Source organism: Siniperca chuatsi, linkage group LG7 (genome assembly GCF_020085105.1).
Source record: "Siniperca chuatsi isolate FFG_IHB_CAS linkage group LG7, ASM2008510v1, whole genome shotgun sequence".
NCBI lineage: Eukaryota > Metazoa > Chordata > Actinopteri > Centrarchiformes > Sinipercidae > Siniperca > Siniperca chuatsi.
In genome coordinates this window covers 16,783,542-16,796,103 of record NC_058048.1, presented here as the reverse complement: position 1 = coordinate 16,796,103, position 12,562 = coordinate 16,783,542, and the positions used below count along the sequence as shown (strand labels likewise).

The 12,562-nt window shown below is 40.0% G+C and overlaps 2 protein-coding genes across 2 annotated transcripts in view; both read right to left on the bottom strand.

The window, feature by feature from the left end:
* Window positions 1-354: 354 nt before the first annotated feature.
* Window positions 355-5,220, bottom strand: c1qtnf5 (C1q and TNF related 5). Its single transcript, XM_044203173.1, has 3 exons — window positions 5,004-5,220; window positions 1,415-1,659; window positions 355-1,337 (listed from the first exon to the last, which is right to left on the bottom strand). The coding sequence occupies exons 2-3, from the start codon at window positions 1,644-1,646 to the stop codon at window positions 817-819; spliced, it is 753 nt and encodes a 250-aa protein (XP_044059108.1). The 5' UTR covers window positions 1,647-1,659; window positions 5,004-5,220; the 3' UTR covers window positions 355-816.
* Window positions 5,221-7,652: 2,432 nt separating this feature from the next.
* Window positions 7,653-12,562, bottom strand: part of kmt2a (lysine (K)-specific methyltransferase 2A) — a 40,191-nt gene continuing 35,281 nt past the window's right edge. Inside the window, 1 exon segment of the mRNA XM_044201491.1 lies at window positions 7,653-12,471. Within this exon segment, the coding sequence (XP_044057426.1) occupies window positions 12,196-12,471 (276 nt within the window). The 3' untranslated portion in view covers window positions 7,653-12,195.

Here is a 12,562-nt window from a genome sequence, read left to right as displayed (position 1 = left end):
CACGTCGATATATCAGTATTAACAATTTAATAATGTCATATATGATCATGTATTACTCAAAGGGCCCATTTTTCTGCAGAACGACTACTTTTACTTTAAATCCTTGAAGTATATTTTGCTGATGATACTCTCAGGTAGGAGTTTGAATGCAGTACTGAGCGTTTTTACACTGTTTTATTGGTACCTTTATTTAAGTAAAGGATCTGCAACCTGGTTGGGTAAATGTCTATAAAACACACATATAGTGACACAAATGTTTGAAGATTGACGTTAAATGTGTAGAACTGACATATTGCAACAATCAGTAAAAGTGATCTCCTCACATCTGTCAGTATCAAGGATGTCAGTCATTTGTGTTTTAAAAACTACAATGATTTATTAATTTTTTCATGTTCGCTGTGCAGAAACTGACGGGGAAATAAAAGTGCAATAATAACATAAAAGCTGTTTGAATCTGTGGCCTGGAGTTGGCTGAAGGCCGTTGTCACAACATCTGTTACAAGCATTAAGTGCCACAGCAGTTTAAAGGCTGCAACAGAAGAACAGACACTGAATAAACATCACTGTGTGTGTGTACCTCACACTTCACCAGTATGGTATGTGCCATTCAAGTAACATTGTCTGGTGTGTTTTTTTTAACTTCTTACACAAATACAGATGTACCACATCACATCTTATTCAGTTGTCTTTATCCAGAACTTTTCAATTAGAAAACAGAAATTGCCAAAAACAACAACAACAACAACAACAACAAAAAACAGGTTGTGGTTCATTTCCCAAAGTGGGATGTGACTTTGTTTTGTTCATAAGCACATGTCATGCAAACACAGCAGAGTTTTTCCAGTCTGAGTACACCAGGAAGCCAGTGAAGGTGCTGTCTGTCTTGGTGCTGGAGTATAATCCGTTGTACTCTGACAGAGCCATCTGGACCCACACCTGGTCACCAGGGACGAGGTGGAGCAGGGAGCCGCCTGACAGAGACGCCGGTTTGGGCCAGTTGCCGTAGAACTGGAAGTAAGATGCCACCGTGTGTGCGTTTTTCATCAGGTCAAACTGGAGGCTGGCACGGTAGACAGTGGCGTGGACGGCAAAGTAGTAAACTCCAGGGACTTTGCAGGTGAAGCGTCCCGTCTCCGTGTTGTAGTCGCCCTGTTCATTGAGCACGATCTTGTCGAAGCGAACTACATCGCCTATAGTGAGGGGTAAAGCGTGGCCCTCGGATAGTTTGGCACTGAAGGCTGATTTGGGGGCCACTGCGCACTCTCCTGCTTGCCCCCTCTCCCCTTTCTCTCCTGGGTCACCTCTGTCCCCGGTCAGGCCTCGCACTCCTGTCTCACCTGGAGAGGAAGAGGACGTGAGCATCCACTGTGGACATTTAGCACATACTCACACATAGATAAGCAAAATAGAGCACCTGGGTCTCCCCTGTCCCCCTTCTCTCCCTTCTCGCCCGGAGCAGCATCTCTCCCGTCCCTCCCGTCTCTCCCCGGCTGACCAGGACCGCCGTGAGCTCCAGGAGAGCCCGGTATACCAGGGTGACCAGTGCACAGACTGGGAGGGATCTTGTTGTCTTCTAGCTGGTTGGAGAGGTGGACTTGGAGGAGAAGGAGGGAGTGCAGCAAGGGCAACAGCCTGAGTGAGGTCATCGCAGTGTCACGGCTGAGAGGGAATAGAGAAATAAAAAAAACGCAAAGGGTTTAGACTTGCAAAGATAAAGGAAAGTATGTGTGGAAGCATTACAGCTTACAAACAGGTCAGTGGAGGACTATCACCAACGTTTCAAATGTACTTAGTATCATAACTCTCAACCCATTATTTGAGAAAGCTGAATCACCGGTTTACAGAAGCAGGGAGCAGCATATGTAAACACACTGAAATGAGTGTTTTACAACATAATATAATGACTTGCAGTATAATACTCAGTTTACCTTTTCTTGTCGAACACACTGTGGCACAGGGTTACAAAACTTTCAGTTTAGTTGCAGTTAAAGGGAATCTATTAAATGACTTTAAGAACTATTGTCCTCTCCGGCAGACCTGTTATACTAGACAGTGACTGGCTGAGAGCGCCGGCTACAACTTCTTAACACAACTATTCAAATAAGAAGAAAAAAAACCTGCGGGATAATGACCAGTTAGAATTGCTGCAATATTTCTGAGTCACGAGTCGAGCACACTGACATTTAGTCCCAGAACTGCCAGTGAAAATGGGCTAATTTGAAAAAACGCAGTATATATTATTTAAAATACTTTACTAGTGTCAATTTTAAACATATTTCATCATGCACGTCACGTGTATGAACAGAGAAAAATATGAATTATAATAACACTCCTTTATGTTTTTTCAACAAATTCCTCACTTGGCTTGAGGGAAAAGTAAAACTGAAATAATCGTATTACATTACTGAGTTGGCATTATTCATTAGATGGAAGGACAGATGACATTATGTGTGTTCTTCTCCACTCAGGTAAATATCTTTATAAAATCTAATAGCTTTAGGAATATTAAAACATGCCTAAGTAGAGATTTTTACTGAGATGTGACTGTAACAACACCCACATGGAACTTGTGTTTATTAACACAGGTGCAGCTTTTGGTTCCAACCGGTGATTCGGCTTCTTTAAATAATGGGCTGAGAGTCATGATAATAAGAACAGCATGTTCTGCTTCAAGGAAGGCACGTGGGAGGAAGTGATGGAAAAAAATTGCCTGAAATAAAAGACGATTCTATAACAACCAACAGCGCAACTAGAAAAGAGTTTTGCTTTTTACATGCGACCATCATCCATGACCCCAAAGTGATTTACCTTTTACATCAAACACCCTTTCTTTTGGTTTAATAACTCAAAATTTAAACTAAATAACATTCAATTGTTTTACTAGAATGTAAAGATCAGAGATCCATGTAAATAAACATGTATTTCTAACATGCCATTTATATGATGGCTACAAGTTTAAGTGAGGGACTGCAGACTTACAAAATCTGTGTTTTTTTCAATTCAGGAGGATGAAAATAATACAAATTCCTGAGTTAATGATTAATCCTATCTTCAAAACAAAACATGGCACTCTTGGTTTCTAAACAGATGTTTCTAGTAAAAGTTTGATGAGATACTGAATACCAGACGGGCCTACTCAGAAACTGCTCACAGTCACACCTAAAAGTTTAAAAGTTCATCCTCAAGTTCTCTCTCTTTCTGTCTGCTTCTGTTTCCTGTTTGTGTGTGAACCTGAATCAAGAATCTTGGTCCTCAGCTGACCCTGCTTGGACAGTATGAGAGGTATCAAATTGTACATTTCTGCTACCTAACCTGTATGAAATCAGTTAAGTATATTTTTATTACAGCACCCTTGCTCACTGTGTTTTTCCTGCAGAGTCTGTGGCCCTGTTTGGCCGTCTGTCTGCGAGCAGGACAGGCGTCACAGGACCGTAAACTGAACTGATGAGCTGAGCAGGAGGACTCACAGCTGTCTGACAGTACTAGCTTCTTGTGGGATCCGAATGTATGATTTACTAATGAAAACTTGCTGCTTGTGGTGTGTGGCAATGATGAGAAACGTTTTTATCATCTATCTGGAGGTCTCCTAATTGGAATTGAGAGCTTACATCCTCAAAAAAAAAAGAGGAGAGAGATGGAGGAAGCGGGGAGACTAGAAACACAAAGACAGAGAGAAACAAGGAGGAGGGGAGAGAGAAAATGCATGTCAGCACTCCTGGCAGAAGAGGAGAGCAGACAAGGGGGCTGGAGAGTCTGAACAGCTGTCTGCCACCACTCCTCAGTAGCTCTCAGATGATTAGAAACATGAGTGTTTTCAATCACTGCACAAAAGATGAATCCACTGGTTCTAGACCACTAATATGTGAACTACAGTGTTTCTTGTACAACTACACACATGTTTAGCTCAGATTATACTGCCAGGACATCTTATTGTCTTTGTTTTTTTAATGTAGGTTCATAATCTGCTGACAGTTGGGACATTCTTTCATTTTCTTTTTGTAGATTGCTGTAATATATCTTATGAGGCGATGTCCAGCTGAAAGAACTCCAGAGAAACCTGGGTTTTGATTTCAATAAGTCCAGTGATTTGGATTCATCTTCTGGACTTTGTACCACCTGGATGATTGAGATGAACTTTTACAGGCAGTTCGAAGATCTGATTTCTCTTCTAGACAGAAATCAACAAGCCTCAGCAGCCATTTGGAAAAGTTTGGCATATTGCCTTAAGACCAGCTGGAGTGCACTGATATTATCCACATTTACTGTAACCCAATATCAGGCTGTTAAAGGCAAAGCAGCCCATTTATTTTAACTCTGTGTTGCTGAATAATGCCCTTACCTGGTGGTGGAAAGTTCTGTAACTAAGAACATTTACTAAAGTAGGCTACTGTACTCCATTGCATTGATCTGACAGCTTTAGTTACCACTTACTTCACAGATGAATATTTTCTATATAGATTATAAGCATTAGTATATTAAGATTATTAGTTGTTAACATCGGCTCCACCTTGACCAGCAACAACATTAAAATACTTAAACTTGAATGCATCAGTAATAATAAAATCTATTCATTTAATACATAACAATTTAACACTGACGGGGGCCATTCTGTTGCATAGTGATTACTTTTACTTTTAAAACTTACATACATACATTTTGCGGATAATACTTCTGTACTTTTACTAAAGTAAGATTTTGAATGCAGGACTTTTACTGTGTAATTGCTACTTTTACTTAAGTAAAGGATCTGACTACTTCTTCCTCCACCGCCATAACGTTTTCTATATAATCCAGCTCAACAGTCATATCTACACAATACTCAGTGATGCACTTTGGTGCTCTGAAGAAAATAAAAGATGCCAGTACTTCTGCTCTCAACACTAAAGCTATCAGACATATCTCAGCCCTGCACCCTGACATGTGCAGACTTCACCTGTGTGCCCTGAAACACTGAAGAGCAGCTTTCATTCACATTTCAGGACAAAAATCTAAACCTAACTTACCAGATGACGTAGTAAAGTCGTTGAGAGCTGCTGCTGCTGCTGATGTTTGTGAGTGTCGAAGAGAATCCAGCGAAAGCTGTTCCTCCCAACCAGAGAGCCTGGCTGGGAAAAACTGAAAGGAAATGGTAATGAAATCCAATTAGAAAGTGGGGTGGGTGGGAGAGGTGGAACCGAGGGCGGAGGAGAGAGAACAGGGAACTATTTGATGTTTATCCAGCACAAATAAAGGAGAAACATCCCACTATGAAACAAAATCAACATAAAAGGAAAGGAGGGATTTTGGGGTGGGGTGGGGGGTTTATGGGGAGGATGATAAATAGAGGAATGTTTGGGAGATTGCATAACAGTGTTTGGGAGACTCTCCAAGACACAACCACAGAGAGCTCAGAGGGTTGTGGTCAGAAAGAGGCAAATGTCACCACAATGATCTGCAGCTGAAAATGAGCTGTCCTCCTCTCTTTATTACACAAAAACACCACTGCTTAAAAAGACAGAAAAGAAAGGCAAAGAGAGACAAATACAGACATCAACTGACACAAAGGCAAACACACATTTACTCCTCTGTGAGTTTCATTATCTGCCTCCAAGATGAGGCAATTTGCTCCATCCAGATAGCATCTTCCTACTAATATCAGTCTTCCACTCAAGCAAGACTGTCTGACAGTAATCCTCTTTTCCCTGTAATCCTTCAGTGGCAGTGTTAAGTTGATAAAGCAAGAAGTCTTAATATCTTTTTGGCAAGGAAGCTAAACTTGAGCCGGTTAGAATTTCGCAGCTCCTTTGAATTCGGGCCAACAAAAACATGTTTTCACTGTTATCATGCAGCAGTGACCCCAAACGGACCAGAACTGTGCCAAAACTGGAGATGGTGAAGGAGTGTGAGATCACAGTCCATCGAGTCTAATCTCTGTAGGAGAAGAGAAAACAGAAAATAAGCTGGGTGAAGCCTTGGAGCAGGACTGTGTTTAGTATAATATATATATATATATATATATATATATATATATATATATATATATATATATATATACACAATGATAATACAGGTGTCAGCAATTATGATCAACCATGAGCCAGTTTTTGAGCATTGCTCACTGGAGGACCAACGTTTTACAGGTGCAGTGGAAACAGGCCGATATGATTGTTTGTTTGTTTAATTTAATTTGAAATAAAATTGATTTATATAACAGCTTGTTGTATCCGGCAATCATTTTTTGGGATGCAGGAATGGCAATGTTGGTCGGTCTGTCCCCCACTTTGGTCCAGACTTCAAAATCTCAACAACTACTTCATTTATTGGCATGAAATTTTGTACAGACATTCGTGGTCCTCAGAGGATGAATCCTAGTGACTTTGGACATCCCTGACTTTTCCTCTAGCGCTACCATGATACTTTTGGTGGTCCCCTAACTTTTAATCTAACGACATCATCAGGTAACAAATTTTTATTTGTTCAATACTTTTATTTATGACCAAATAACCAGCCTCAGCTGCTAATTAGCAAATGTTAGCATGCTAACACACTAAATTTAAGATCCTGAACGTGGTAAACATACCTGCTTTATATCAGCATGTTAGCATTATGGCATTAGCATTTAGCTCAAAGCACCGTTGTGCCTGAAGACAGCCGCACTAGACTCTTGTTTCCATTAGTAAGTCTGGGCTAACTGAGTTACAGCAACTTATGTTTGTAAATTACTCATATCTGCGAATATATGTTTGTTATATAAAAAAACTGTAAACTGTAAACTTTGAAAACTATTTTTGCTGGAGGGCCAGATTTGGCTCACAGGCTGCAATTTGCCAACCACAATTATTTCAGCAAAATTAATTCAGTCCTTATGTGTTATTGAGGCAATTAAAATTACATAACTGATTGTGTGGACACACACCCTGCAACACATGGGTCTGCTTAGTGTTTTAACACTGAAACACTGGTTTTATGGGAATGTGATGGGAGGAAGGGGGGTGTCAGCAGCTCTTTGAAACAAGAGCTGACTTTCCTTTGAATATGAGTCATCAGGCTAGTGTGAGGAGGGGTTTCAGCAGGCTCCTGTGGAGGCAGTGAGCTATAACTGCAGTGAGACGCAGCAGAGTTAAGACACGTTTTTAATTAGCAGCTCCAGAATCAGCACATTCTGGTGCTGCTACACTAATTTCCTGTAAGAATCCATAAACTGCTGCTTGGAGGATTTACTGTTAATTTGGACCACTTGGCAAACTAACAGCCTGAATTCATTTCTAGTGCGTGGTGGTGGTGTTGGTAAAGATATAGCAAAAGTGTGAGTGGGTTAGCTGAATAACAAGGCAGTTGAACTTAGTCTGTGTTTCAGAAACAGTCCTATTTTTCACAGTAAAAACAAACACATGCAGGGACTGTCTTGAACTCACAAAGCTGTGAACACAGATGTTGTGCTTCTTAAAAAAAAGACTGTAGTGTGATGAAGCACAGTTTTAAACTCAATAAACTGAACATTACTGTGCTGAGAGATAACTGGCTACTGTAAATTCCTATGTACAACAATCACTAAATTAGTTTACAATGACATTTAATATAAAATGCCACTTGTTGCCACAAGTTGTTTTCTAATACGTTTTTATAAATTCAGCAGCTGCCCAATCAAACAGTAAACGAGGCAAGAGACAAAAAAGAGTACAGGAGACATGTTTATTATTTAAACTATCACTTAAATAAAAAAGTGCATAGAAAATAAACATGATTAGAAACTTTTCTTTTTACACTTATGTACAACTTTGTTTCCTAATTATACATTCAAACAAGTAGTTTGTGGTTCATTTTCACCGTGGTGGTTTTCCTTCATTTCGTTGATGTGTATTGAAAGAACACTATTAAAACGGGAGTTTGAAATATGACTGTTGAACTCATGAATACCGTTATTACAGAGAGCAGGAGGAGTATTGATAAGACAAAGGTATATTCAAGGCATAAGAAACAAGCCTGTTCATGATCCATGATCCCTCTTTTTGCTCGTCTTACCATCCGCTCCCTCTGTGACACCACATCCCATCCTAGGCTGATAACTTCTATACACAAGAAACAATTAGAAAATTACAAATACATGTTACGAACTTGTCCGGCCTCTCCCAAACCTTGACTTGTAAATAAACAATTCAGGGTGGATGTTGCACAAAATAAATAAATTAAATGTTTTCAACATCAGCATTATCTCAGCATTATGACTTTCTCTAAAAAAAAACAAACAGTACATGATAAGTACAACCAAAAGCTTCGGAGGAGAGAGAGAGGTGGTCAGGGAGACATGAGAGGTTTCCAAAAATGAAAAACGCCATATTGGTGGGATCTTTAAAACTTCTGGTCAGTCTCCACAAACCAAACTCTTAATTTATACCACATCAAGTGAGCCGTCTAAAAAGTCCCTGTTAAAACGTACAAAGAAAAAACAGAAAAACATTCACTACAACAACCAGGGGGAAAAAACAAAATGGCTGACCTCAAGAAGTTCACAACCACATTAATACAGTTACATTTCTCATCACATAAAAACCGTTCCTTTCCAGAAAGAAAATAAAAAGAAAAACTGCAATGCTCCTTGCTGACGAAGGAACACTCACAGGCACAGCAAAATTGGTACTGGATATCAATATACAAAAGAATGATGCACGTTAGTTTCATCTGATAGTACTGTAACACAAAACCATTATAGAGTACATTGAAACATTGCTATTAACCATTATAAATCTGCTGTTTTGCTACTGTAACTAAGTTTGTCTGTCCATTCCATATATTGTATAGATACTAAAGTACAAGAAATTACTATGCATGTTTCCGTATAATATTGTTATGTATTTATACTATAATTACAGATAATGACGGAGAAGGGCCACTGGTGTGGCGTGGTAAAATGAAGTCCAAAGAAACAACAGAGACCATTTCCTTATTGTATATATGATGTTAAACAGTGAGATAAATCAGTTATTGTTCACTGAACCCTCTGACCCTGAAAATTTGGATCTCAAGAAGTGAGAGTCGTCGACAGAGCCCTTGGCATCAGTAAACATGTTATCACCAATGCTAGCGCGAAGTGTTGAGCTACCCCAGTAAGAACCTGTTGTCCTACAGACAGAAATGCCACTGCTGTTCACACTTCAGTATTATTCCCAGTGCTGAAACAAAACTGCTGCTGCTGTCCGGTTTGAGGTCATATCTACACATCGTCCATGTCTACCACGGTTGTTGAGACAAGAACTGAAAACAAATGTAGCTGACAAAGTATCAACATCATCACAAGTCTGGCTATGTGGAGCAGGAATATACATTCATTGTTGACCTTAGCAGCTGAACCCAGCGAGCCCAGTGTAGGTGCAGCTGTACAACGCGAGGCTGGCATGTCAGTCAGAGTTAGGGGGGCCTCAAGACTGATCTCGGGCTCCTAAATGGAAAAGCACAGCCAAGGTTTGTACACACTGCACCTTCAGGAAGGAAAGGGCTGCTGGAGTGGTCCCTGCCTTCACTTTGTTGCAGAAAAAGAGTCAAGTGCACTTTGCTAGAGCCTCAAATGCCACTTTCAAGAGCCATCAAGACCAATGCAAGTTGGCCAAACTCAGTTTTTATATCAGATGCACAAAGTATTCTCAGTGACTATCTGTGCTTGTGGTTTCAGCACTGGAGTTGCATTATCTGTCTGGAGCTGAGTTTTCCTATGTCTATTCAGTGCCTGTGTCACAGCTAAAGTGCAAACCACGTGTGGGTCATATTTTTGTGTCAGTTCACAACAACAAGGAGCAGTGTGGGAGTAAATGCTAACAGCCTTTAGGTGATAACAAAGTCAGCATGAACGGCGCACAACAATAAATTAATTAAAAGGGACAAAAACAAAAGTCAGTTTAAACAGTCAAATTAAATATTCGGTCCAGCACACAAAGGCTTGTCAGAGAGAAGAGGCATGCTCATTTGCAACTAAGGCAAACCATGAGGAGGCTGAATGAAGGAATAAAAAGTGATTTTCAAATGCTGAGTGTGTGGTCACCAGGATGAATTGTTTTTTTTAATAAACGGATTGGCTCAAGGGAGGTATGATGAATGCTGTTGGTAGCATTAAAATAAAGGCACCTCTATTATAAACGAAGTCTGCAGAGGGACAAAACACTTTAAACTGATGGGACTCTTCTTAGAGTGCCATCAGTTAGTGCCAATTGCCAATTGGCTGTAAGCCTTTCAACTCATGATTGATTAGTGACAAGAAAAAAAATGAACATTTTTTGATGTGACTGCCTGGTAGCAGCATGTAAGTGGACTGGATTCTCGTGTGATGTGGTATGGAGACAATAAGGCGGGAGAGAGGAGGTATCTCTAATGGATCAACAATCTTAACTCTCTCAAGTGCATAATAATAGTTCACATGACTGCCATACTGCCAGCTAGAACTGGAACAATGAAAAAAACGCCAGCTCTGACCCAACGGCCCATGATAAATAAAAGAGCTACTGGTGGACTGAACTAAAGGGGACCAAGCCACAGACCAGTGTCAGTCTTTGGAATCAAAGAAAACATTCAGGCTACAAATTAAAAAACAAAATTACAACAAAAAACAACTCTGAAAAGGCAGCGGAATACAAAACATAGAAGCCAAGCATTAGTGTTTGTAAACCTCTATTTCCTACAAAAATGGCAATAAAATAAATACGATTTTTTTAAAAATATAAATACCATCATTAAGTGCTATTCACTAGTGAGTGCTTTTTAAGTCTTTTTGTAGAAAAATATACATTATTTACATTTGTTTTTCAAAAGCAAGCATGATATTTCCCTGTCCATAATAAAAAGACAGATAACAGACTTTAAAAGACTTAATACAAATAAAAAACATTTTCCATAGTAATGGTTATCACAACAGGCCAAGAAGAAAACAAGCTGTGTGAAAATTCAATTCAAGGGCATAATGTTTGGTTCTCTTTGCTGCTGTAATTTGGAAAGTGATTCAAAAGTCTGAGCTTATATAATTACCAACAACAACTTTGATAATAACAACAGCATGCACAAACTTGCAACACATCTGTCTGTATGCTTCTGTAAGATCCAAGGCTGTTTCTGGATCACAGCTCCAAAAATCTATTATAAATATGTCTACTAAAGCACATGAGGAGGGTTCTCCAGTCCCTTGGCTGTCAGTCCACCAGAATCTCTAGCTGCCTTGCTGTCTCAGGCCAGAGGCTTAATCCCATCAATAACATGTCTACATAGCTACCAAGCTGTCAGACTAAAAGTCAATTTAAGTACAACGGATGGTATCAACCTCAGATATCACCATTTACATTAACGGCCAAAAATAACCTTTTGGTTTTTTTTTTTTTTAACAAATCTACCTCCCTTGTCTCTTTTATTCTCTCTTCCTGTCTGTGGCCACTGCTCCCCCTAGTGTTTCCACCTGTACAGCTCTTATCAGGCTGCCATACACCAGCAGCTCCTTTACAGTGCTTTTCAAAAAGCCCAGTTAGGGGAAGGTTCCACTAAATCACAACGGCTCTGAAGGCATCAGGGCACATTCAGACAGTTAGATGTGCATCAACAACAGCTGACACTGAGATAAAAAAAACAAAAAGAAATAACAACAAGGTTCTAATTTTTCTTTCTAATAAAATTACTCTTCCAAGTCCCTTCAACAAATTGCACTTTGGTGTAAAATGGAACCAAGTTCTTTTTTTTTGTTCTTCCATGTTCACATCTCAGCATTAGTGGACCATAACATATTTCTAGAAAATTAAGGAGGATGGGCCAATGTAAAAAATTATGAAGGGGTAACTTAGCCATCCAAATGTAAATTAAAATTAATATTGCAATGTTGTGAAGGCTCAAACCGTTTCATAACTCACCTCTGAAGGTGAAACTTCCCATGCCAAATGTAAATGAGACAAAAGGAGGCACAATATGTTAGAATTTCTACAAATGGCCCCTCCTCCAAAATGGCCCTTCCTGTATATACAGTACGACCCACAACTGCTGTCTCTGCTGTGTTCTGCCAACACCAGCAGCAGAAACACTGACAGAGCTCGTGCCCTGTTGGCAGCTTTGGTCCTACGCGGACCGGACCCAGGAAATCAGCATAAAGCCAGTGCCACGGCAAACCCCCAACATGGGCTTCCTCAGAACATTGTGGCACTGCTGCTAAACAGACTTGCAGTCAGTCCTCATTAAATTGTTTCAATACAGATATCAGTTAAGGAACTTGCGACACTTCTTTGCACCGCAGTTGCAGGGCAGCTTGTTGCTGGCATCCTCAATAGGGAACTTGTAATCATAGGTGAGCTCCTCTCCACAGTAGATGCGCCGAGAGGCAAAGATGACGATGTGCTTCTGACCGTCCACGGTGATGACCCGAGAGTAGCAGTTGGGCTCACAGGAGTGGTTGATGAAGCGGGCAGCGTTGCCATGAACCGTGGCGTCTACCACCTCGTAATCATCGATGCGAAACATGTAACAGCCAATCCCCTTTGAGGAAAGAAAGAGGTTGTATGTTTGGTGCTCCCAATACTTATTATATTCATCAAACAACTAATTCATTTTAAACTCAAAGTTCATT

Bases quoted from the DNA above. Each gene is read 5' to 3' on its own strand.
- c1qtnf5 (XM_044203173.1), bottom strand. From the start codon at position 1,646: ATGACCTCACTCAGGCTGTTGCCCTTGCTGCACTCCCTCCTTCTCCTC. The intron at 1,338-1,414 runs GTGCTCTATTTT...CTTCCTCTCCAG, and splicing joins GGGGGACAGGGGAGACCCAG to GTGAGACAGGAGTGCGAGGC.